The following is a 25431-nucleotide window of genomic DNA, read 5'->3' on the forward strand; positions in this document are numbered from 1 at the left end:
AATGAAATCGTGTTCCAAACATCTTTAGTCCCACAGCTATCAGTTGTCTGAAAAAGAAGCTTACGATTAGCTGTAAAGGAACTTTCCGATTTCAAACATTCAACTTGGCATTTATCTGCCCAGAGACTCAAGTTCCCACAATGCTCCACAGCTGTGTTTCCGGTTTACGTCACAGTATGCTCTTTCCGCTTCCTTCCGTCTCTCCAGCGCCAGCTGCGTGGTTTAGCTTGTTGGGTCCCGCTGCTGGCCGGTTATTCTATTAATCTGCGTGTTTGGATTGATTCCCACCAGAATGTCGTACCACGAAGAGGAGGAAGTAAGTATTTATGATCGGTTGGACATACTTTAAAACTGATTTTGAAATATTTGTGACACACGGGTTAGCCGCTTAGCACCTAGCAGCAGTTCCAGCCGGTGTAACTGTTGGTCGCTAGCTTGCATGAGAGGCAATATTGTTGATTCCAACGGAATAAGCAACATCTATTGTCAGATAACTAACTTTAAGAAAGTTAAGATAGATGTGCAGTACAGTAAACCGAGGCTACTGTTTACTATACTTGTATTACTGTTTGACAAATATTCCATCATCAGCTAAATACTCAAATAACATCTTTTTCTCCACAGTACGATCCTTATGACTACGATCTGCACACAGGTAAATATACGACTAAATGTTTGAACTGTTTGTTTTTAATCAGGATAAATTGATATGAATCAAAATAAATTAGTGTGTTTTGGAAATTGTGGAATTATCTTAATCAATGAATTCAAAAGGGAATTAATCCCCTTTTACCAAGATAGTAAAATATGGTTGCTTCAAATTAATCTTCAATTTTAATCTTTTTGTTAAATTACTGAAAAAAGTTAATGTTTCTATCTAATTGAATTGGATTTACCTGAAGTTGTACACCTGAAGCCTCTCTAAAGGAAGTCCTTCTATTCGCAGGTGATCCTAAAGCAGATCTGGCGTATGAGCGGCAGTACGAGCAGCAGACCTACCACGTCATTCCAGAGGTCATCAAGAACTTCCTGCAGTATTTCCACAAAACCATCTCTGACCTGATCGACCAGAAGGTTTACGAGCTGCAGTCCAACCGCGTGTCCAGCGAGAGCATTGAGCAGAAGATCTACGAGATTCAGGACGTCTACGAGAACAGGTGAGCCTAACGCGTCTTAGAGACAGCCGAGGTGTGTGTGTGTGTGTGTGTGTGTTGGCATGAAGTATGTTTAATCTTGATTTTGTTTTGCTTCTAATCAGCTGGAACAAGTTGACTGATCGTTTCTTCAAGACTTCCCCCTGGCCTGAAGCTGAAGGCATCGCCTCGCTTGTTGGCAATGGTGAGAGGATCATCCAATCAGATTACAGTTCAAACCAGAAGTTTACATGCACCTTTTTTCTCTCACTGCCTGAAGTTTAATCAAATCAAACTTCTCTTGTTTCAGGTCGGTCAGAATTACCAAAATTATTTCTGTTTACTAAAATAATAAGGTATTTTAGTATAATGACAAATGGAATCTGTCAGAGATGTATTAATCTTTTGAAAATGAGAAGTTTACATTGTGAGTTATTCCTTTCTTGTTTTGACACGGAAGTCAAAAGAAATCAGCCAAGGTATCAGGACGGTGTTTTCTCATACTGCGCATGTAAACATCTGGTTTCAACTGCATGATTTTAGTGTTTTATTAATGAAATACATCAAGATGAGTTTTCAGTGTGAAAAAATGTTTAAATGGATAATATAATTTAAAATACCTGTGGTACTCTAAACCTTAGACTTCTCCTCTAAAGGTGTTACTTGCTGCTCAAGTAAAGCTGATTTTGGTGTTTGTCATTTGCACAGATGCTGTGTTCCTAATTCTCTATAAGGAGCTCTATTACAGACATATCTACGCTAAAGTCAGCGTGAGTAACGGCGCGATGTTAACGTCTGGTCGGGTTCTGGAGCTGCAAACATTGTGTCAGAACCGTCGTCTCTCTGTGTGTGATTAGGGTGGACCCACTTTGGAGCAGAGGTTCGAGTCGTACTACAACTACTGCAACCTCTTCAACTACATCCTCAGTGAGTGCAACCGTCCTGGTGCTGTAGCTTTACCTGTAGATGCATCAGTTATATGACGACATGTGGCTGTGAACAGATGCAGATGGCCCCGCCCCTCTGGAGCTGCCAAACCAGTGGCTGTGGGACATCATCGATGAGTTCATCTACCAGGTGTGCATCACATTATGAACTTCAGTCATGGAATAAAGTGAGAAAATTATATAGTTTGTGTTTTATTTAGGGATCCACTTTTTTCTCTTCCGATGCGATATCTGAGGTTTATTTTTGGCCAGTACCGATCCGGTACAGAAAAACAGCTGAACTGACTTAAAATGTTTTGTTTTTTTAACACAGACATAAATGTACTGAGTTACACATTTATTTGATAACTCTGAACCAGTAAAGTTCACTTAGATACACCAACAACTCTACTGTGACGGTAACAAATTTTCTGGACAATAAATTGTTCCAGTAATTATTGGAATAAACTATAATATTGTTTTGAGAGCAGTTTCAACTAATTTAGTGTGATTGGCATAATAATGCAAGAATACACGCTCAAAGATCAATAAACGTTAAATTCTAATGAACATTTAACACTGGAACTAGAAGATATTCTAAATAGCTAAAATAAATAAAATGATTTATAAAGTCACTCAACTGTCCTTCAAAAAAAAAAAAAGAGCCAGCTAAACCCAAAGCACCAGACTGAAGACTTGTCATCCAGTTTTTGGTAGAACAGAAGAAAAATGATAAATAATGCAAAAGGAAATTGAGTTCATTTTAATTTATCATACAATTAATTGATTTATTACTTTTTTGTGAAAGGCCTACAATAAACCTTCTTTCAAATGGTTCAGAAAGTGTAATTAGGAATTCTAAATATAATGTGAGATAAATAATAAAACATGATATCTCTCAGAGTGTAAAGCATAGAACTAGACAGAATAGATGTGCCCTTATGGATCGGGACTGATCCAGATATTAACATCGGATCCGTTCATGTCTAGTTTTATGGAAACAGGAACTAAAATGCTGAACCTGCTCCGTTTCCTCCACAGTTCCAGTCCTTCAGTCAGTACCGCTGCAAAACAGCCAAGAAGTCCGAGGAGGAAATCGAGTTTCTGAGGAACAACCCAAAGATCTGGAACGTCCACAGCGTCCTCAACGTCCTCCACTCCCTGGTGGACAAGAGCAACATCAACCGGCAGCTGGAGGTCTACACCAGCGGAGGTAAGCTCATGTTCTGGTCTGACATTTAGCCGTAACGTTTGGAGTAAAGGTAACATAGACGACTGTCACCCATTGGTCGGCTGCAGGAGACCCAGAGAGTGTTGCTGGGGAATATGGCCGCCACTCCCTGTACAAGATGCTGGGCTACTTCAGCCTGGTGGGCCTGCTGCGGCTGCACTCCCTGCTGGGCGATTACTACCAGGCCATCAAAGTCCTGGAGAACATCGAGCTCAACAAGAAGGTGAGAGAGAGACTTCCTGATGGAGAGATCTGTTGGTGTTCAGCGGCTTGATCCCACTTCCTGTCTGGCAGAGTATGTACTCCCGCGTGCCGGAGTGCCAGATCACCACCTACTACTACGTAGGATTTGCCTACCTGATGATGCGGCGCTACCAGGACGCCATCCGAGTGTTCGCCAACATCCTGCTCTACATCCAGAGGACGAGGAACATGTTCCAGAGGTCAACCTACAAGTACGAGATGGTCAGTGCAGCTGTGATGGTTTCATTTTACTGATGCAAAGTGATGGGATTGAAACTTTTCATCGTCTGGGATGTTTTTAGATCAATAAGCAAAATGAGCAGATGCACGGCCTCCTGGCCATCGCCCTCACCATGTACCCCATGCGCATCGACGAGAGCATCCACACCCAGCTGAGGGAGAAGTACGGAGACAAGATGCTGCGCATGCAGAAAGGGTGAGAGACGATGTGGGATAACAAACTTTTTACCCTGGGAGACGAAACTGATAAATTCAAACCACCGGCAGGCCACAAAATTCATTAAACTGAAAATACGAATTTGCAATTTTGTAAATTCAGGCAAAATCAATGCATAGCAAAGCATAATCATGAGTTTATTGCAGATTTTCCTCAAAAGTCTTCAAAAACTTTGGGTTTAAGTGAGTAACTCCCACCTGCAGGTGGCAGTATTTCTGACGTTTATTACTGCTGACTGCCGTGATGTCAGCTAAAATCCATGACGGATGAGGCGAGTAACAAATATCGAACTATTTAAGTTCTTTAAAGAATAAAAATGTTTGTGTCCAATCTGTCTGCTTTATTCTTTCTTCTACATGTAAAGTTTGAAGGAGATTTAATGAGGAAAAAATATTATAAAAATTGTGAAATCTCAAGACACTGAATATGAAATGGTGACTAGCTGCTAATTGCTCCAGCTAGTTGTAGAAGTCAGTCTGTAATTTTCACACAAACGTGGCTTAGTCTCCGCTCCTCCTGATCATTATTATTAACCGTTACTGCTTTGCTTTCTGTCAGTTCTTCATGGACTTTCTGTTCTCATTTCAGAGACCTGCAGGTGTTTGAGGAGCTGTTCAGCTTTGCCTGTCCTAAGTTCCTGTCGCCTGTGGTGCCAAACTACGACAACGTTCACCCCAACTACCACAAGGAGCCCTTCCAGCAGCAGCTCAAGGTGTTCGCTGAGGAGGTGCAGCAGCAGGCTCAGCTCTCCACCATTCGGAGGTGATGGACGTTTAGCGTCTTTTTTCCAGATCACACAGCAGCTGTTTAACCCTCCTGTCGCCATGCCGACAGCTTCCTGAAGCTGTACACCACCATGCCAGTGGCCAAGCTGGCGGGCTTCCTGGACATGTCGGAGCAGGAGTTCCGCATCCAGCTGCTCGTCTTCAAACACAAGATGAAGAACCTGGTGTGGACCAGCGGCATCTCGGCGCTGGACGGAGAGTTCCAGTCCGCATCCGAGGTCGACTTTTACATCGACAAGGTAAAAGTTCTACTTCCTGTTTCTGTGTACAGAGCTAAGCTACAGATGTCTTCTGTTTGCTCAAGATTTTTAACTCATTAACCAATAAGTTGGACATGCAACTTACACATAATGAAATAAAACAACTCAGATTTTAGTCGAAGAGGAATGTAAAAATAAAAACATTATATTAGGGGCCAGATGTGGCCCCGGGGCCACACTTTGGAACCCCCTGAACTTGAATTAAGTTGAATCAAAACCCAGACTTTGGCTCTGCCACTACAAAACATTTGCTATTCTACTGTTTTTGAGTTGTTCTTTTAAAAGAGGTTTTATTCATATGATTATGGTTCAGTGATAATCAGGTCTGAGTTCGGTTGGAGAAATTAAGCTCAACTTCCTAAATATGTGCTTTCATTATTAAAAAAGTCAATTTTCACCAAAGTAGGTAGTTACCTTTTACCTGATGACCAGGTTAGTTTGAGTTTTTTTCCTTTAATGATTGAAATCCTCAATTGAAAACTGCTTTTTTCTAATTACTCAGGTTGAGTTTATTGGTCTGAAACATTAAGTTGGACAGAAACAGCAGATATGTATGGAGGAAAATATCTGTAATTGAAAGATGGTGACAAATCCCAGCAATTTAAATTAATCTAAACACAAACGTATGTCTTTTTTTATATACGTATATGCAAACAATTTAACTGTAGATGAAAAACGGTTTTATGTTTAACAGGACATGATCCACATTGCCGACACAAAAGTTGCTCGTCGGTACGGAGACTTTTTCATCAGACAGATCCACAAGTTTGAGGAAGTAAGTAGTAGAACTTTAATCTATAAAACTGGACTAGAACATTTTCCAAGTATTTAAAAGGAAACACATTCCCTGTTTCATTTATTTCTCCTTTTGTGTCCTACAGTTAAACAGGACGTTGAAGAAAATGGCCATCACTGGCACCACCACGGCGACAGGAACCGCCACCAGCCGATGAGACCGAGCAGCAGAGAGTCAAATCCTCTGTGGTGTAACTTAGTTTCCTGATGAAAAACTTTTCTATGTTACCTGGAAACAATAAAATGATGGAGTTGTCCAAAACAAGCTGTAAGCTTTTTATGTCTCTGGAGCACATTTACAATTTGGGACCACCAGATGGCAGTATTTCCAAAATGTTGTACCTACTTGTGTTTATTAAAAAAAGTGTTCTACATAATTTTATAAGTATTTTCCTCTGGACAAATTTTGCCTTAGAGGATTCTATCAAAAGGTCCAGCTCAAATTATTTAAAGGTTTAATGTTTTATCCAAATGTTTTAAAAAAATAGCCACCTAAAGCTTATCCAAATGAACAAAGGGCAAATATAATACCGTGTGTATCAAACGTTGCTTTATCACCCGTTATGACTCCAGGTACTGAGTGCTTTGCTCAGGTTTCGTCCTTGTGGTGCATCAGGCGTCACATTATTACAGACACTGGGATCAGAGACCATTTGCATATTTTAATTAGCACAGATCATCCCACAACATTTCCCAACACAGATCTCATGGCTGGTGACAACAATAATAAAAAAAAGAAACAAACTTACAAAACAGGAATATAAAAGTATTTTTCCATTACACACCACTCAACAGAAACATCTGTTATACAAGGGAAACAAATGGACGTGTCACCAAAGCACTATATACTCATACGCCAAACATTCAACATAACTTCCTTAGCGGTTTTGGTAAGACAACATTTTTCTTCAAAAATATCTTTTGAGTCAATGTTTTTTTTTTTTAAATACAAAAATAAAAATAACGCAAAATTTCTCACTTTGAGTTTGACATTGAGTCGCCCACCTCCCCCCACGTGGCAGTGTAAAATCACTGGGCACATTGCCATCTTAACGTCTATAAAAAATTTTATTTGCTTTTATAAATATTTTATTTCCTTTTTGATAAAACCTGTTTTTTTCTCTTCCTCATCCTTTCTAAGGAACTGTCCACCATGTACTTGGAAAGTCTTTTGTTTCTGCGCTGACCATAATCACCTTCCCAAGAGAGTTTTTCAAGTTTTTTGCTCCCATCAGGAGCTTCTTCATCCTCATTCTTCTGTGATTTGAGTAAAATCACTGAAAAGATGATGAAAATTCCTCAGCTATTTCCAAACTATTGAAACATCTATTGCTGTTCCCGTCCACACTACGGTACACTGACTGTAATCATGTTGCCAAAGCAATTCTCTAAAAATCTGCCTGATTATTTAATGTTCTCAGTTTCCCTTTCGAGGCCATCTGCTGGTCTGAGTGTGTGTAGATTGATGTATGTGTGTGTTTTTGTGTGAGTGTCTGCAGTCCAGGCATAAGTTTCAAAAGGATTCATGAGAATGAGGCACCTTTTAGATGAGTTTAAGGTCATGGTTGGAGCAAATGTTCCCCACTCCATCTCGTTCACTCAGCATTTTAATGACTGCGAGGGAAACCTTTTGTCTTGCTGAAGACGGGGGTCCTGCAGGTGGGTTAAAACTCTACAAACTGGAACTGTGACCGTTTTCATCAATGAAAGACCCAGTCAACCCAGCTCAGTGTGAGTGTCCTCCTGCAGGATGTTTCACTGAAGCACTGTCTGAAGAGCTTCCCTAGACTACAAACACTTCCCCTCCAGTCCTTTTCAGGAGGATGGAGGCACAAGGACACACACAAGCCCGGTTGCCCTCAGACCAGCGAGGCCTCGGCTAGTCATAACTCCGTGATCTCCAGGGGACTCTCTGACAGGGTGTCCCCGTCCTTGTGGCGGTGCATCGGGGTGGATTTAGCCGACTCCGTGCGAGCGTTCCTCTCTGAGTACAAGCCACCATCTGCGTTCAGCGCCTCTAGAGAACGTGCCAGAGCCCGCTGGTCGTCCTCTGGCAGGCTGTTGAGATCTGAGGTCAGGAGGGTGCCTGTGCTGCCATGGACCACATGGACCCCTTCAGGCCCCTTCAGCTCCACGGGAAGCTTGTGCTTGAACCGCAGAGTGCCGCGTCCCCCACCCAAGTCCAAATTCTCATCCTCATCGTCGTCCAGATCACTCTGGATTAGCTTTTAGAGACAGATGGAGAAAGAGAGTCAGTAAAATAGCGTGTGGTTAAGCACAAAAGGCTGCCAGGAATACATTTGTAAGATAAAGAAAGTACTCTTCTCTGATTGCCCTTTTCCACTAGTGCCAGCTCAGCACAACTCGACTCTACAAGGGGTTTCCACTAATAACAGCTACATGGTTCAGGACGTTTTTAGTACCTATTTGGACTCTATTTGAACTCTTGAACCAGCTATCTTTAAGGCAACCCCACCAACTAGAACTGTTAATTGTGATGGAAAACCCCCCGAACTGTACGGAGTAATAGAGCCAGGTCTAGCCACCCTGCTATAGGTAGCATTTGTTACACATTCAGCTGGTGCGGTTCAAACAAACAAAACTCTGAGTAACCTGTTCCACCCCTCACCTGCAGAGGGTGCTCTGCATCCAGACTTGAAGAAAGCATGGTACAACTTTCTTCTTCACAAAATGAAAACATGAATGGCAGCATCAGATTTTAGCCTTTGTAGGATTTCTTTTTTGTACTGTAAAAGAACCCTGAGTTATTTCTCCTGTTAACACTGGACTTGCATGTTTGTTTTGGCTGTATTTACCCAGAATGCCCTGTGCTGTAGTCCACTTCCTACTTTTGGAACAATCTCCAGTCTGCTTAGTGTTCACATGTGTAGAGTTTACTTCAACCAAACCCAGAGCTGTGTATGTAGGCAGACCAGAGTTCAGTTATGCATTCACCCCTCCCCAAATGGACCAGACTTCCCAGGCAAACAAACTGAACGGGCTGATCTGAATGCGCCATAAATGTACAAAACCACACAGCAGATTCCACACTGACATTCTCTATTCAACAAAGATGAAGCCAAGAACAGAAATCCGCAGAGAATCACTTTCAGCAACAACAACTCAACAATCTCACTTTTTCCTCCTCATGTTGTTATAAATGAATTTTAGATGAATCATCTTAAACCCGTTGCTTCAGTTCAGAGGTTTGCAGACGTTTCCGTCAGGTGGTTGTTGACCCAGTTTGTGTCTAGCTTTAACCCTGAGAAGATGAAATGTCTTCATCTGCTGTACAATAAAATACAAATGTGATCATCTCAGTGGCTCCCCTGCTCTGGTTGCAAAGCAAGCCCAAATCACCACTCCTCTACCACCGTGTCTGATAGTTGGTATGAGTCGTTTGTGCTGATGTGGCCTGTTTGGTTTGTCCAAAAATGGTGCTGAGCATTGAAGCATGAAATATGTACAGTTCTTTGTTCTCGTCCTCCGTAAAGAACACAGTTACACAAGTCTTGTGGTTCATTCAGATGCAACTTTGCAAACCTAAATCATGCTGCAAGAGAGGATAGGGTTTTTCCCGACAGCCCTCTGAAAGATATCATACCCGTCGATTCTTTTTCTAACTGCGCTAGATCACTCAGTTGGTTTTTTTGCAATTTCTTTGAGCATTGCACTGTCTGCAGAGACATCAACTCCTGGGAAAATCATCAGCTGTCCTAAATGTTCTCCGCATTAGATAGTTTGAAAATTGATGCTTTGTTGATGCCTTTTTGTTGATGGTTGTGTTCATTATGTTTTAGAGAAGCAAACTGTCAAAAACAAATCTTTTTAGTTGTTCAGACTTGCTGATGATCGATTCTTATGTCCTACAGAAAAAGCAAGGGTGTACTTTCCATTTTGGCTTCATCTCTGCATAATTTACAATGACATTGTAGAATCAACTTCTTTTTGTGCCCTCATTTGTAACCAGATGAAGAGTATGTACTTTCTTTTTTCATAAGTGTATACATAGATGAGTTTGAAAATGCAAAAGAATGAATCATTTCATCTGAATAAACGTGATAAGTAGAAATAGACAAGTGTGAAACAGATTCAGAGATGGATCAGAGGATAAGCAGAGTTCCAACAGATCTGGAGCACATCGAAGAGAGCAAATGCACCATCTATCGAGAAGAAGAGGGTTGAAATATAAGTATTTTTTACAAATCTTGTGTTAGAAGTCTTGCAATGACTTAAAAAGAGCCGATTCCAGGCATGAAGCAGAAGTGGTAAAAGTGTGCACCATCAGAGCATGAGAGAGGGAATCAAAAGAACAGCTGATCACTCTGAGTGGCAGTGAAGAAGACCAGCAGCAGATGCAGAGAGCTCAGCGGTTTTTCTTCCAGGCCCACCTCAGTAACTGATGACTTATCTCCTTCTCCTTGGCCGGTGGAAACGGTGACGAGTCGCGCTGCAAAGAGCTTTTTCAGCCTCAGGTAGTCATCCAGAACCACCTTCAGCAGAGAACCCTGACAGGACGGCAGTTAGGATCAGACAAAACTCTGACACAATCCATCCCATAAGCCCGAACGCCAACCCCTGAACCAACAGCCTGCAGTCAGGACATGAGTCTTTGGCTCCACCTCTCAGTGCTTGTTGATTGGAGTTAGGATGAGTACATACATAAGTGTTTCTGCATGTTTACTTCTCTTGATGTGTCTTACCTTGATTGGCCCTTCCCTCATAATCTGACCCAGTTTAGCAATGTTGTCGTACTCCTGGATGGCGGCTCTCAGGTAGTGATCGTCCTCTGGCCTCGCTTGAGGCTCGCGGCCAAAGGTGCCCTGAGAGGAAAACCACACAGTCATCATAGAAATCTGGATTACCAACTATTATTGTACCAATTATTGTTCTATGAAACACTGAAGTTATAGGTCGGAGAATCAATCCATCCTGGAAAAAGAACAATTCAAAGTAATCCATAAATCCCAGACTGTAAGCTGAGCAGTGAAGCCAGATGAATGTTGGTACTGACGTGTGTGCGCGCCGGGCTGTTCCACAGGTCGGTGATCTCACTCAGGTTCTCCGGCAGGTCGTCTTCATGATCAGCCTGAGCAGCAAGCTCCAGGTTACGACAGAACGGGTCCATCCACACGGGATTGGCTCTGCAGGAAGAAACGTGTAACTAACCCCCAAATCAACTTTTTGTTTGCTAATAAACTAAGTAGGTTACTTAGGGTTCTATATTTATACTGTATGCTTCAGTGTGAGTTTTTACATTTTTGTGTAAATTTGATTAAGCCTGCAATATTTTGCCTGAAACTGACTCAGTGCTGCCCCCTTTGGTTGAAGAGTGGCTACTGCAGTTACATTTTTCTATTTATTACAGTGGTACAGTTTAGTACCTTTGTCACTCAGCCCTGTTCGGGTATAAAACAGTTTCAGCCTGACACAGCGCCACCTGGTGGCGAGTCAGAAGTTGGAAATACCATAAAAGTCTCCACCAACATGAAGGAAGATTTGCCTTCTTGTTGCTAGTTGTTTTTTTTGTTGTTTTTTTTCCAACGACAAAATCGCAAGAGAGTCTAAAACTTCAATAAATGTAGCGACAAGATAAATTAGTAACAGTACTTCTGTTAAAATAATATAAAAATCGCAAAACTCTTTTAATAAAGAAAGTATATGCCGCTCAGGACATAGATCTCACCCTTCAAACGAGTACTTGTTAGTGTTTGGCATATCCAGAATATCCATTAGACCTTGGTTTCCTGCATGGGTAAACGAAATAATAGGAAAAGCTGTTATGCATTAGTTCCAAAGTAACGTTTGCCAACAGCTAACACGGCTGTGTGTAAAGCTGCCTCCTCACCTGTTGATCCTGCAACAATAGCTTTAAGCTTCCTCTGGTGTCTGCAGGAGAAACATCAGGAGAAGATAAAAATGTTACTTTGCAGCTCAGACTGACGGATTAAAACATTTGCGCCTTTTAAATCACTCCGCAATCCGCATTGAAAAGAAATCTGCTACAGTGGAAATATCTGCAGGATTCTTACACTCTGCGATAATGCCAGTTCATTGTTACAAACAAAATCCCCGCCAAGCACAGCAGCACGGCCAGGATAATGATCACCAGCTGTGAACGGGAAAGAAAACCAGCAGTGAAAACCTTCCACAGTGTATGAGCTCATGAACGGCAGCTGTGTGCAGACCTGCAGGGTGGAGATGTCGTCAGGCAGTTTGTCACCGACGGCAGGCTGAACGTCCACCACGTTGTACGTCCGGAACAAACTCCTCAGCTGCTCCTTGTTCTCATCGATCATCTGGATGACTCTAGGAACACACAGCACAGCTCATACAGACGCCTTACGATCAGAACCTGAACGATTACAGGACTTAAAGGTGATAAAAAACCTTTCCACATCCAGGATGGTGTTGGTCTGATTGTTGACGACGTGGATCAGCATGTCGGTCTGAGAGTAGCTCACTCTGCCCTTCTTGTCCACATGAAACTACAAAGTAGGACATATTAAATTATCATACACAGTGGCCATTTCTCCACTATTTGCTTTAGAATAAAAACTTCAGTGTATTTTTATTGGAATTTTATCTGATAAACCAACATACATTTTTTTCCCCGAGGAAAAGAAAAGAAAAAAAAAATCAAAGATAGTGTATTTGTGTTCGGTCATGCTGGATGGTGATGCTGTAGACAAGAAGGAAATCCGAAAGCAGTCAGACTCACTACAAATCTGAAGAGGCCTCTAACTGAAGACTGTTGCTGTGTAACCGAATCATGATTGTCATAACATGCTAACATAATATGGATGGCAACATCAGCTGTTAGCAGCTCTGCTAATCCACCTCATTTGCTATTGCTACTCCTCTTTAAATCTCTGCCTGGACAGAGAGACGTTGAAGTAGGGGATTAACAATTCTTCCTTCTCTGCTCTGCATCCATGAAGCTTCTTTTTCAGCTTTGCCTTTATTCAATTTTACTTTACCCTTTTACTTAATAAAGGTTGAGACTATTTAGGAAAATTAATTCTCTCAAATGTTCCAACATTATGGAAAATAAATGTAAACACATGCCACATTTAAAAATTTAAGCCTTCCTTCTGTAGCAGACAAGCAGCGATTTGCTGCTTTCTGTTGGTCTGACACAAGAAATCCCAACAAAATACAGCTTGGTACTTTTTAAGACTGTTTGTTAAAAACAGAGTGAAGATGAGGAAGTCTTGCCTGAATGTCATCCAAGTTGACGATAGCTCCTGTGATGTTGGACAGCAGGCTGATGAAATTGTCCTGGTTCTCGCGGACCCAGTCCGGTATCTCGTTAAAGACGATCTTGACCCGCTGGTCGTCTCGGAGGATGTAGATGTTCACGTTGGTGGTGGCACTGTGGCCAGCGAAGTCACAAGCTAAGATCTCAAGCTGGAAGTAGCCTGGATCGTAAGCTGTGAAGAGGTCGTAAGTTCGGATCATTCCGTCCATCAAACCTGCAGCGACATGGAAAAGGAAGTGAGTCACTTTGTGGGAGTCAAAATCTCACACGAAGATCCAATTATCCTCATTATGTGTTACAACATGTGAGGAATCACACACTGCACATGCTGGAGGAGCTGAACAGATTCCTCAAAAACACAAACATCCTGAAACATCGCTTGTTTTTGTAATATTTTTCTATTCTACAAACACATAATTGCCAAAATTACATGTTTTTTTTTGACACGCAGTCACATATTACAGTGAAGTAGGAGGTTTTACTTCTGTCTGAAATCAGTCAGACCCACATCAGTTAATCTTTCCCTAGAGCATCGAATTAAAGCCGGAGTAATATTATGCAGACATGTAAAGGCCAAAACAAAGTCAAACACTTTGTGGAGCAGGAACAGCAGAGCTCTCCTGCTAACCCAGGACAGTCACTGACCCTTCAGTGTGGGGAACACCAGGGCTAAATTTTAACGTAACTCCAAAGTTTTTCATTTTAACGATGAAAATGAATTAAAGTTCAGTCCAAACAACCCCATCCTTCTGTCAGAAACTAGATCTAATGTCAACTGGCTAAACTGTGATTCCTCACCAATGGTGAAGATGTTGCCCACATCCTCGCTGCCGTTGCTCTGGGTCTGGAAGTAGCGGATTGTAACGATATGGTACTGGACCACGCTGTTGTTCCCGATGTCGTTATCTGTAGCCACCAACCTGATGAGAGCTGAGCCAACTTTAGCATTTGCTGCAACACCTGAAGCAAAAACACAAACCAAATGTTAGTCCAGTTTTATACCAGATGATGATTCACCAGCAGCAGCAGCATCAGTTACCTGCTGTGTATTCTGTCTTAGCGAACCGAGGCGTCTGGTCATTTATGTCCTCGAGTTCGATCCGGACTTCCAGAAGGCTCGGGTCTAGAGCAGGGTCCAGTGCTCTGGCCTGTAGTGACCTCTGACCTTTGGGAGGGGTCCAGCTCCTGTTGCTGGAAGCCTTGATGATGATGGAGTAGGCCGGGATCTCCTCCCGGTCCAGATCCTTCAGAACCCTCAGCTCTCCATCAAGACTCAGGCCAAAGTTTGCATCACTATTTCCTCCTTCAGCAGCACATGAAACAGATTTGTGGTGAAGATGGATGTTTGTAAATGTCTGCATTATTATTTTGCTTTTGAAGTGCGAATGCTTTCATGTGCTCAGACAATATGTTCAGGAAAACCCCTTGAAGGCAGGATGAAATCATCATCGATAAATTAATACTTTTCATCCAAAAACACTAACATTCAGTGGTGGGATGTACTTATTGTACTTAAATACATTTTCTATGTATTTGTACTTTACTTAACCAGATTTAATCAAGGGTACTTTGGACTTTTACTCCACTGTATTTCTATAATGTTACATTCCATGTTACATTCATATCACTTTGCGTTTTTCTTTTTGTTTATTAAAACGTTTACTTGAAAGTGTTTACTGCAGTTAAAATAACAAATAGCTTTTTTGCTTTCTGTTAAATAAAAACTTTAAATGTATAATAATTCCTCCTTCTTATTAGGCTTAATGACATTTAAGTCTGCAGGTCATCCCTGAATTTAAATCAAAGTGTAAATTGTGTCACAAATCCTAAACCCAATAAAAACATGTATTCATGCCTCTGTCTGCAGCATTATTCTTTAAAACGACACAATACCACTGATAAATTAAATAAAATACACATACAGTTAATGATATTCTACATCATTGGATAAGGTAATAAATTCAAGAAGTACTTCTACCAATACTTTTAAGGATTTTTAAAATCAAGTACTTTTACTAGAATACAGTTTTGTTTGTTTATTTGTACTTTTATTTAAGCACAAAGTTTTAATATTTCCTCCACCACTGGAGGACCACCATTGAATGTCTCATACTTGCAATGAAATAGTAGACGATGGCGTTGGAGCCCTCATCGGCGTCCACAGCTCTGGTTACATTTCCCACCACGGTACCAGAGGGAGAGTGTTCTGGTACCGTCAGCTTCTGGTAGGGCAAGCTGCCACGCTGCGGAGAAAACCAGTCATTACAACATGCAAACATCCCAAAACTGCACACATAAATTACAGCTCTACACTACCGGTGGCTTGAGGAAGACCGGTTCATTATCGTCAATATCCAACAGCGCCACCTGCAGAGGCTGGGTGGTCTCATAAGGCACTGGTTGGCCCATGTCACGGGCCACGATGATAAGCTGAGGAGTGATTTGCACACGGTTACTGAGGGCGGCGCAGCGGCCCCGTGTTGACTGCAGGAGTTGCAGGAGAAGGCGGACTCACGCTGAGCAGGGCTTGTTTCTCCCGGTCCAGTTTCACCGTAGTGGTGATGACTCCAGACATGGCGTCAATGTGGAAGTTTTCCCAGTCTCTGTTCCCAGCACCAGTCTGCAGGAAGGCGTAGCGGACCTCTCCGTTCACGCCCGCGTCTGAGTCGGTGGCATGGACCTCATACACAGGCAGGCCTGGAGGCTGCTCCTGCACAAAGCAAGAGTCGAAAAAAGTAATCAAAACTCAGATTTAATACAGTTTGAGATAGTTTTGCAAAACTATTCTTTTCCCCAGGACTTGCAAATTTTAGCCTTGGTCTTTACTTTAACATTTTTTGCAATAAGAAGAAAGAAAATAATAAAAAACTGCTGCAGCATCTTTTGCTAAGAGCAGTAGATCTTCACCTTTTAAAAAATTACATAATCTGTTGTACTATGTATTGCATTACATAAAAGTTTCCAGGCTTGATTTTCCCACTGTTAGCTGGAAGTTCATCAAACGAGACTCACCTGAATTCTTAGTGAGTCACATGAAAACAGAGTAAACATGCTAACATTAGCTTAGCATTAGGGGAGCCGATACCTCAGCAATATGAATAATGGTTCCATTAGCTGGCCTGACAAACACGGGTCTGTTGTCGTTGACGTCTATGACTGTGATGATCAGGTCTGCAGTGCCCCATAGGGGAGGACGCCCCTGGTCCGTAGCTACAACGGTGAAGTTGAAACGCTCAGAAGACTGGAGCAGGCGGCGCGAACGCACCAGTCCGGTGATTGGATCCAGGGAGAACGCATCTAAAAACCCAAAACGACACCATGACTGATGAACACGCTGCACCAAAATGATTCCACAAAAACAATCAATAAAATAACCCACAAACTACAAGGACATTTATAGTTCTAATTTGGCAAAATGTGAAAAAGTTGAATATGAATATTTTGGCAAAGCACTCCAGAAAATGTTTTGGTAAATTCTTACCTAAATGCGGCCCAAGTAGGCTGTAGATTATGGCAGCATTCTCTCCTTCGTCCAGGTCAACTGCGGAGATGGTTATCACAGACGTACCGCTGGGCTCGTTCTCAAACACGCTGGTGTTATACACCCGCATTGTGAAGCGCGGCCGGTAGTCGTTTACATCCAGAACCGTCACCAGAACCTGATGAGTCACAGATAAAGATGATTTAGTCAGTTTTCATGCAATCATGGTAAACATCTGCTAATATGTAGTTGTAATGAGCTCAGCACCAAGTGTTTGCTAATTGATGCTGGCTAGTCTGCAGGAGCTGAGTTGGGCTGTTCTGTGATGTGAAAGCTCCAAGAAGGAGCTGCGTCTAAAAGGTGGTGCTGGGTTCATCCAGATGTTTAGCACAGCTGAATGGTTGCCAGGGGGTCAAAGAATCGTCAAGCATGCATGAAAGAATAAAAGCAACACTCCAGATATGATTTGGATGAAGGAATAACATTAAAACATGATGTGAAGCTCAAAAACATCGGTTTTACATAATACTTCCCATTTAAAGTACCAATCTTCAAAATATTTTCATTATTCTGACATTAAGAATATGAAAATATGAATATTGAAATACTGAAACCAGTAAAGTTTAGTCTAATTTAACATCTAAAAATAATGAAACATGTTTTTTAGACAAACCACAGTTTTGAAAAACTCTAACAATGTTTCGGTTGCTTTGATGCGATAGTAGTTTCTACCTGAACAGCATTCTCTCTTCGGTTGTTAGGGCTCCCTCCTGGGTTGTCTCGAGCCACAGCAGTCAGAGTGTAGTGGTCCTTGGTCTCCCTGTCCAGAGGGGACATAATGTAGATTTCTCCCTTACAAAGAAAGAGGAAAAGGAATGATTAGGAAGGAAGTACTTAAGTGGGAGTGGTGGCGTTATCAGGACGTTATTCTGCCAGAGCATAGAGCTGAAAATGTAGACTGTGCATTGGGACAGTGTGAGCTTCCATTTCTGGACCGGATCATTTTCATCAGCCCGAGAAGAGCAAACACAGCAGAACGGCTCTTAACCGTCAATGCATGCTTATGTTTTGTGCAAGGTTGCCAAAGAGGAACTGTCTGGCTTTTCTGTATGCGGTCAAAAGGTTATTTAAATAACATCTCTTGCAAAACAAAGTGTACATAACCAAAGCCAACAGAAGTAAATGAGAGGATTCCAGCATGAAGAAGTTGTTCTGTAATTTGCTGAACAGTTAGAAAAAGGCTGAATTGCAGCTTGTGAATGACCTTACAGTGGAAGGTTTGATGCCAAACTTGCCCTCTCCGTCCACAAGGCTGTACTCGATGACAGCGAAAAGTCCAGAATCAGCGTCTGTGGCTCTGACACGAACTACGGTGGTGCCCAAGTCCACGTTCTCAAAGACGGGTTCCTTAAAACAAGACAAACATCGTGTGAGAATCAGCTGCATGTCAGCCCATCAGAACAACAACAAACACTTCCTTTATTCAGTTCAGCTCCAAATGTGAACCTCATTCTGTTCAGATTCTTTACAAACAGTGACATACCTAACATATCTCTGTTCATCTGGATGATTATGGCTAAACCAATGGAAACCAAGCATTCAGTTAGATTAGAATATTACAAGATCATGGATTTTTTATCAACTCAATTTTTTTTATACAGAAATGTAGACTTAATGAAAAGTATGAGCATGTGAACTCATGAAGTGGTCTAACCTCATTTAGCAGGAATTCCCCTTTTCTACTCCTCTTTTCCTGCCACCAAACTTCCCTTTATTATGCTCACATATTAAGACTATTTACTGGATTCATTCTTTCATCACCATGATGGATTGTGAGGTTCTTCTCTTGTGCAGGTCTACCTACAGATTTCTGGGTATCTGATTCCACTGTGGTCTCTCATCTCTCTGCTGACAGAAGCTTGTTCTGCTTCCTTCTGCTGACGAGCATAATGAAGATGCTGTGGTGCTCTAAGCTCGGACCTTGGACTTGATTTGGGTTGAAAGTCACCTGTTGGTTCTGGTCCACCGGGTTTTATCACCAGTCACTGTAGAACCTCAAACTGGACGTCTAGCAGCTTGGAGTTTGTGTAAGCCTGCAGTTATCGCTGTTATTAATAAACTTTTCCAGCTGCACTTTTTCCTTCCACTAAACTTTCTATTAGAATGCTTGGACCCAACACAAATTTTTTAAGCAAAGCCTTGGATTGATGAAGTAAATGAACTTTTTGATGGCATTCTAAGTCATTGAACTGAACTTGTTCATTATTAATAGTAGTAATGATTAGTCATGTCTCTGTAGAGGGACAGTATTAGTATTGTGTTTTCCAGGCAGATAGTACCATTTTATATAAGTAAAGTAACTATGTTACCTTCAGTTGTTATAAAAATCTTATATATGTTAAATATGAAAATTGACTTTGTAATTTAAATTGGGTCTCTGTCTCTTTAAAAACTCCTGCTCTTTCTGAAACTCCACCTTAAGGAAGTTATAACATCACTCCCCCATTAACCCTTTTAACAACGTTTTTACCAGCGTTTCACTGAAAAATGCACAGTTCCACCAGGTCTTTGCCAATTGCTACTTGCTAGTCTGAAGGAGCTGAGTGGGAAAGTCACGTGGAATAACATTATAACATGATATAAAGCTTGAAAAAGTTGATTTTATGTTTTTCTGTTCACTAACTTTCTCTAGTTTATGGGAACCATTTTAAAAGCAGCAGCCCTACAGATCTAAGCAGTCCTGTACCTGATAGGACGGCTGCAGAAACACTGGGTTGTTGTCGTTGACGTCAACTATCCGTAAAAAAACCGGAAGCTCGGCGCTCCTCGGAGGCGTCCCGTGATCCTGAGCCTGAATGGTGAAATTCAGCCACTGCACTTGCTCAAAATCCACCGTCCGATTGGCCACAATCTTCCCTAAAAAAGCAGCAGCAGCAGTTCTACAGTAAATTTCTATGCTGCATTTGTTCTGCAAAGCTTATGGGTGATCTTACCGGTGGAAGAGTCCTCCAGTCTGACATAGCCCCCTCTTGGCAGGTGCAGCAGCTGATAAATGACCTGACCGTTTGGACCTTTATCGGGGTCAACAGCGGACACCGACAGCAGCGTCGTGCCCGGCTGAGCTCCTTCTAAAATCTGCTCTGTGAAGTTGGTGACTCCGAAGGGCCGGAAGCGAGGCGCGTTGTCGTTGACGTCCAGGATGTTGATGGTTAGTCTCGCTGAAAGGAAAAGAAATAAGCAAAGAAAAAAAACTTTTACTGCAAGAGAAACTTGTACTGAAATATTTAGAAAAATCCTTGATTCACTCTGGCAAAACTCTTCTAAATAAATTTAAACAAACCATTTTAATGTTGATCAAAGTCTTATACAACTTTGAATTTGTAATCTATGATTTAATTTCACTACAGCTTGAATAAGACATGACTCAGAAACCCATATGTCTTACCATCTCTATTCCAAATGGGAAAGACAAGTAAATCTGGCAAACAGAGCAATAACGGACATTAATAATTTTACATTTTGCCTTTTAATTTTACGGTGATCAAATAAGACCAATAGCAGGGTAGTATTGAGAAGTGAAGGTCATGGCAGGGTGGCATGAAGAAGCAGCTAGAACTGTGACCAACAACTTCTGGATGAATTCCCAGGTTCAGCTGGCCACCGTCAGAGGAAGCAAAGTGTGGTTGGGTTCACCAAATCTCCATGACTTGGTGATTATCTGGATGGTAGCTGGTTGTGTGTGAGGCACAGCAGGCAAAAGGCGTTTCTGTCCTTCCGAGACAAACGTAAAAATGTGGAAATTGCTAAAATCTTTGTGGACTTTAACTTGAATCACAGTAAGATGGAGTTTTTTCCTCTTCATGACAAATTTTTTGACTGATGTGACTTATATTCCAGAGAGACGTCAATACGTCAGTATGGGGGATGAATCAGAATCAGGATCTGAAGGTAAACACAACCTGGACTTACCGTTAGGAACACTGCCGGACTTGTCAATAACCTCACTGGCGTTGTCATGGACAGACACAATTATCTCAAACGTGGCTACCAGCTCTCTGTTCAGCGGGTTACGAACAAATACTGCACCTAGAAATTCCCAAAAACATGTCGGCAGTTTCAAAACATCTAAATAAAAGGGTAAAAAAAAAACAACAACGTTGTTTAAATGACAAATGTTTCAGAAAACCAAAGTCAACCTGTGTGTAAATCAATGCCGAAGGAGTTCTGCAAGCCAACCACTGGATTGTTCCCATCATCCTTTGCCTCCACTGAGATGATGTAGTACTCTAGCCTTGGATTGAGATCTGGGTCTTCAGCGGTGAGGGTAGCTACCACCACACCTGGTGGGGTCGACTCGTTGACGTTTATCATGGTTATAGGTTCTATAAAACGTGGTCTGAAGTCATTAACGTCGTCCAGGATAACTGTCAGCGTGGCTGTACCGGACAAAGGGGGCGCGCCGCGATCAGTTGCCATCACAACGAGGCGGTACGACCCACGCTCCTCTCTGTCAAGTGTGGTGTTACCCACCAGGACGGCACCAGAAATCGGGTCGACCACAAAGCGGTCCTGAGCACCGCTCTCTAAACGGTACATCAACCAACCGTTGGCGCCAGAGTCCGCATCGGTGGCGGAGAGCTGAGTCACCACAACGCCTGGAGGTGACAAAGACAGGTAAGAAAGTGGGAAGACATCTACAGTTCCATCAAATAAACCTCAACAACAACCAGTGAGGCGGTAATGTTTTCAGACACGAGTTAAACCTGACAAACATCTCATGTGAGACCAGGTCCGTCTCAGACGTGTCATACGCACCAGTGGGGCTGTTCTCAGGCAGTCGGACGCTGAAGCTAGACGGGCTGAAAACAGGAGGGTTGTCGTTCTGGTCCAGGATCGTGACGGTGAGAGGGACGCTGTTGTTTAACCCTCCTATGTCTTCCCCAACCAGAATCAGCTCTACCCGAGGGTCCTGGAAGGCTTCACGATCCAACTTTGCTCCCTGATGCACCAGTAGGACCCCTGAGGAGAGATCCAGAGACATTAGCTTTACTATTTCAGCATGGCTTCATGCTAACTGTCTCCAGAGAAATGAGGTTACCAGTGTTGGAGTCAACAATGAAGAGGTCGACCCTTGGCCCCAACAGTCGGTATTTCACCACAGCATTTGGGCCGATGTCTCTGTCTTCAGCCAGAACAGGCCCATTTAAAACAGTCACTGTGCTGCCTGAAGAACATGTGAAGAAAGATGGATTTCATGAACAGTTTGGAAATTCAGAAAACATTAGGAAAACATCTGTGATTTCTGTGTTTCGTGCCTCTGGTAAGGCAGAGACCCATCAGTGGATGGGAGCTTTCGCAACATCAGAACTTATTTGGCAAATGTGTCTCTATCTCCCTGTCACGCATTCACTCTTTTTCAGAAAAGCCAAAAACAAGCATAAAAACTTTTGACAAAATTGAGCAAGTTATTTTGACGTTGTTTTCTAATGCAGTACTTCAAAATGTGCATCGTTGTTGCCTGATGTTCAAAATGGTGTATTAAGTATTCTTTCACTGGATCTGAATTTAAATGCAGGTCAACTGTCAGAATTTATTTATAGGTTATGATTTTCCTTTAGCTTCACAATTATTCTCTACATTTTTCTTGGTCGGTGATGTAAAATTCAAATAAAGTAAATTGTAATTCGTGGTTGTTGTGTGATAAAATGTCAGTAGCTCTCTGTAAACTTCTTATGTTTTTATATTCACCCATTCGTAACCAGCTGCAAATTCTGATCACTGATTGGTTCATGTGTTAAACAACATGAACTAATGCCCTTTAAAGGTACAGAGAAAATTACAGCTGTGAGTTAATCTGTCGAAACCGCAAGATGGAAAAAAGCAAGCATGAGCTATGCATAAACAAAGTCAGGAAGTGGTGGAGACAACGCTGCGAAGTTTCAATACTGCATATGTGGATTGTCCTAGTCAAATCAAAGGAAGAAGGTAGATACCTGCTGGTGAGTTCTCAATTATTTCAGCTCTGTAGCTGGTTCTCGTGAACACGGGCCTGTTGTCATTCTCATCCAGAATGGTGATAACCAAAAAGTCAGAGTCCTGGTTTTATTGAAACAAAAGATGAAAGAGTGAGAGAACATTAAAAGTCTGCCTGAGCTGAGCTGTTATTTCTGCATTTCCCTCATCTAACTCCCCCAGAGCCCAACCAGTTCCATGCAAGATGGTCTTCTTGGCTATATGATCACATGTGTCCCAGATGTGAGTTACATTAGATCAGCTGCAACCCAGCGAGGTGCTTCAGAGAAAATGAAGTAAACATCATTTAAGCCCTTTAAAAATCAACCTTGTGCAGCCCTGCAACTTGACAGGAGAACCTGCAGAACCGTGCTGCAGACTTGGTGGTTAACTTGATGCATACCTTTGCAAGCTCAGTTTCGCACCTTTCTCTACACGGCCTTTTTATAGGGTACCTGCACGTTGGCTTCCGTTTAGAAAACACCAAAGACGCTCCTGTAATAACTGCTTGCAAAGATTGTTCACACTGGTTTCATTCTGCTTGAATATGTTTATTTTAATTTAATGAGATGGGTTTCTGGTAAGAGATTATTACATCATTATTGCAGATGTTTTTAATTATCTTTGTAAAGCAGAAAACATGGAAGCACCATGGGAAGAGTGCTGGTTGTTTACAGGTAAAGGACGAAAAAAGACGTTTTGAAAATGACACATTTTCATACGACATGTAGATTAAAATGTATGAAACTGCTTAGCATGCTTAAAAGACTGAAAATTGCTGAGACATTAAGACTGTGGAAAGGGGGATTACCCTGCGAGCGATGCGGGGGTTCTCTGGATTGTCCTTCACAGTGATGGTTAGCGTGTACTCCGCCACTAACTCTCTATCCAGCGGTCTGTTCACCTGCACAACACCTGACTATGTGGGACAGAGATGAATCAGAGCTGCAGGCATGAAGGACATATCACTACATAAATCAGGATGCGTCATACATAAGAAAACCACAGAGCAGACAGTTCAGGATGCGAGCTGAAGTTTTGAAGAGCAACATGTTTAATGTGGTAGAGTGTAACTGTGATGTGGAAGAAAAAGGAGACATGGCTTCAAAACTAATGACACTAATAAAAATCTGAGAAGTGTGGCCTGTGTTTGTCTTCAGCTCTCTGATTTAAAACGTTATAAAGTCACTTTTAGGTGCAATTACAGCCACAAATCTTTACGGGTGTGTTCATTCAAGAGGCCTAGACAAATTCAGACCTAAATCTAATTCACAATCTGTGGCAAGATTTGAAAACGTTCCCTGACGACTGAGCAGTCCACAGCAGATAGACAGGTAAGACTACAAGCTGTAAAGTAGAGAAAGGTGGTTCTTTGACTGGAGGGAGCTGGATGCACCCCACACCTTTCAGATTTTTACTGATGAAATGAAAACCTATGCTGTTTGTCCTTCCACTTCAAAATGATGTTAATCTGTGTTGGTCCATCACTTTAATCTGTATAAAATATTTTGAAGTCTGTGCTTGTAATGTGACAAAACATGAAAAAGCTCAAGATGTATGAACACTGCTGCAAGACGCTGGAAATGTTTAGATGTGGACGAAGAAACAGACTCATTTCTGCAAACAGCTGCGAGGCCATGTTGATCTGACTCTAACTCTAACGATGTTTATGGACTATTATGGGAATTTTTCTTGCGGTTCTGTAACAAACTTGCAGTCAGTGATATGTGGAAGTTTCCATGTTTATGTAAGAACAGTTGAAATAGTTTCAGCTGGAACTTTCTGTTCTCTTTAGCTGATTACAGAAGGAGAGAGAGAATTAGGAAACATCTGTGCACATCCTTCTAATACGAGCTGCTCTCACCGACATGCTGCACGTTTTTAAGACCAACATGAAGGTGTGGCCCTCCTGAATCAGGGCAGAAGAACGGACAAATGTGTCTGGCTTCAGAGTTTTTGGTTTCCGTTACCGTGTCGTTGATGTAGAAGGCTCCGCCCGGGTTTCCAGCAGTGATGTTGTAAGTTAGAAGTGCGTTGCGTCCGCTATCTGCGTCCCCAGCTCGAACTCTGGCCACGGAGGTGTGTATCGCCGCACCTTCACTCACACTGGTGTTGTAGGGCAAATTAAGGATGACGGGGTCGTTATCGTTGATGTCCAGAACGTAGACGCCCACCACCACCTGACCACCAGAAGCAGCACTGTTCAGGGAATCTCAAATGTTCATAGAAAATATTGTTTCACAAAGATTATTAAGTAATACTTAGCTATAAATTCAGTTTCTCCTCTCCATTCATGTTTTGACATGACTGTTTGTTCACTGCCTTGCAATCATTCTCTGAATCTCTCTGATTGTGAGAACATTTTTAGTCCACATCCTCTGATGGCTCCATAGATTTTCTGTCACTCTCTCTGTCATTCATGCATCATTTTGGATGCATGATTGAAAAATAAAATCTTCCCTTGTCTTTAGCCTTCAGGCACCTAAGTGTTACTGATGTAGTATTTGGTACTTATAGCTTCTTATGAACAGCTCAGCGCTATAAGTACCTCTGAGCTGTTCATAACCTTCACAAAATCCAAAACTTTAAACACAAAGAACAGATAATGATGCAGCCACCACCGTGCTTTACTGCGTGTACGTTATTCTTTTAGTTTCACCATAACTCAACCTTCCAGTTTCTTGTAAAACTTAATTGCTCAATTCAAAATAAAAAGAATACAGGAGACTGTCGTCACACACAGAACAGAACCACTTGTTACAAATTGTGCAGTTTTTGTCATCTTTTCTGAGTTGCAGCAGCTTAAAGAGAGATCTTTCTGATTCTTTGAAACTCCTCCGCCAACCA

General features: G+C 42.0%; 2 protein-coding genes across 3 annotated transcripts in view; one reads left to right on the forward strand and one right to left on the reverse strand.

Moving 5' to 3' along the window:
* The first annotated feature begins 175 nt into the window (after positions 1 to 175).
* On the forward strand, positions 176 to 6093 carry eif3s6ip (eukaryotic translation initiation factor 3, subunit 6 interacting protein). The gene is made up of 15 exons (XM_015040975.1): positions 176 to 316; positions 625 to 655; positions 947 to 1157; positions 1259 to 1338; positions 1842 to 1903; positions 1991 to 2060; positions 2137 to 2210; positions 3101 to 3272; positions 3359 to 3513; positions 3585 to 3755; positions 3836 to 3969; positions 4579 to 4752; positions 4825 to 5014; positions 5730 to 5810; positions 5917 to 6093. Exons 1-15 carry the CDS (start codon positions 293 to 295, stop codon positions 5986 to 5988), a joined length of 1701 nt encoding a protein of 566 aa, XP_014896461.1. The 5' UTR covers positions 176 to 292; the 3' UTR covers positions 5989 to 6093.
* Positions 6094 to 6477: 384 nt separating this feature from the next.
* The window catches only part of cdh23 (cadherin-related 23), a 69999-nt gene continuing 51045 nt past the window's right edge, over positions 6478 to 25431 (reverse strand). Inside the window, exons 26-53 of one of the 2 annotated variants that reach the window (XM_015040974.1) lie at positions 24555 to 24764; positions 23396 to 23503; positions 22566 to 22668; positions 21671 to 21796; positions 21388 to 21591; positions 20769 to 21227; positions 20542 to 20658; positions 19566 to 19790; positions 19319 to 19488; positions 17842 to 17979; positions 17305 to 17424; positions 16573 to 16750; positions 16177 to 16388; positions 15607 to 15801; positions 15408 to 15521; positions 15205 to 15334; positions 14131 to 14394; positions 13890 to 14051; positions 13049 to 13305; positions 12221 to 12318; positions 12019 to 12139; positions 11863 to 11942; positions 11679 to 11719; positions 11517 to 11577; positions 10845 to 10974; positions 10534 to 10653; positions 10222 to 10338; positions 6478 to 8055 (exon numbers count right to left, since the gene is read on the reverse strand). In XM_015040974.1, coding sequence (XP_014896460.1) covers positions 7714 to 8055; positions 10222 to 10338; positions 10534 to 10653; positions 10845 to 10974; positions 11517 to 11577; positions 11679 to 11719; positions 11863 to 11942; positions 12019 to 12139; positions 12221 to 12318; positions 13049 to 13305; positions 13890 to 14051; positions 14131 to 14394; positions 15205 to 15334; positions 15408 to 15521; positions 15607 to 15801; positions 16177 to 16388; positions 16573 to 16750; positions 17305 to 17424; positions 17842 to 17979; positions 19319 to 19488; positions 19566 to 19790; positions 20542 to 20658; positions 20769 to 21227; positions 21388 to 21591; positions 21671 to 21796; positions 22566 to 22668; positions 23396 to 23503; positions 24555 to 24764 — 4602 coding nt within the window. In that variant the 3' untranslated portion in view covers positions 6478 to 7713. The remainder of the gene's footprint in view (positions 8056 to 10221; positions 10339 to 10533; positions 10654 to 10844; positions 10975 to 11516; positions 11578 to 11678; positions 11720 to 11862; positions 11943 to 12018; positions 12140 to 12220; positions 12319 to 13048; positions 13306 to 13889; positions 14052 to 14130; positions 14395 to 15204; positions 15335 to 15407; positions 15522 to 15606; positions 15802 to 16176; positions 16389 to 16572; positions 16751 to 17304; positions 17425 to 17841; positions 17980 to 19318; positions 19489 to 19565; positions 19791 to 20541; positions 20659 to 20768; positions 21228 to 21387; positions 21592 to 21670; positions 21797 to 22565; positions 22669 to 23395; positions 23504 to 24554; positions 24765 to 25431) is intronic. The other variant, XM_015040973.1, reaches the window with a different exon arrangement.

Source organism: Poecilia latipinna, unplaced genomic scaffold, assembly GCF_001443285.1.
Source record: "Poecilia latipinna isolate Pla-1442-1.1 unplaced genomic scaffold, P_latipinna-1.0 Scaffold534, whole genome shotgun sequence".
Taxonomy (NCBI): Eukaryota; Metazoa; Chordata; class Actinopteri; order Cyprinodontiformes; family Poeciliidae; genus Poecilia; species Poecilia latipinna.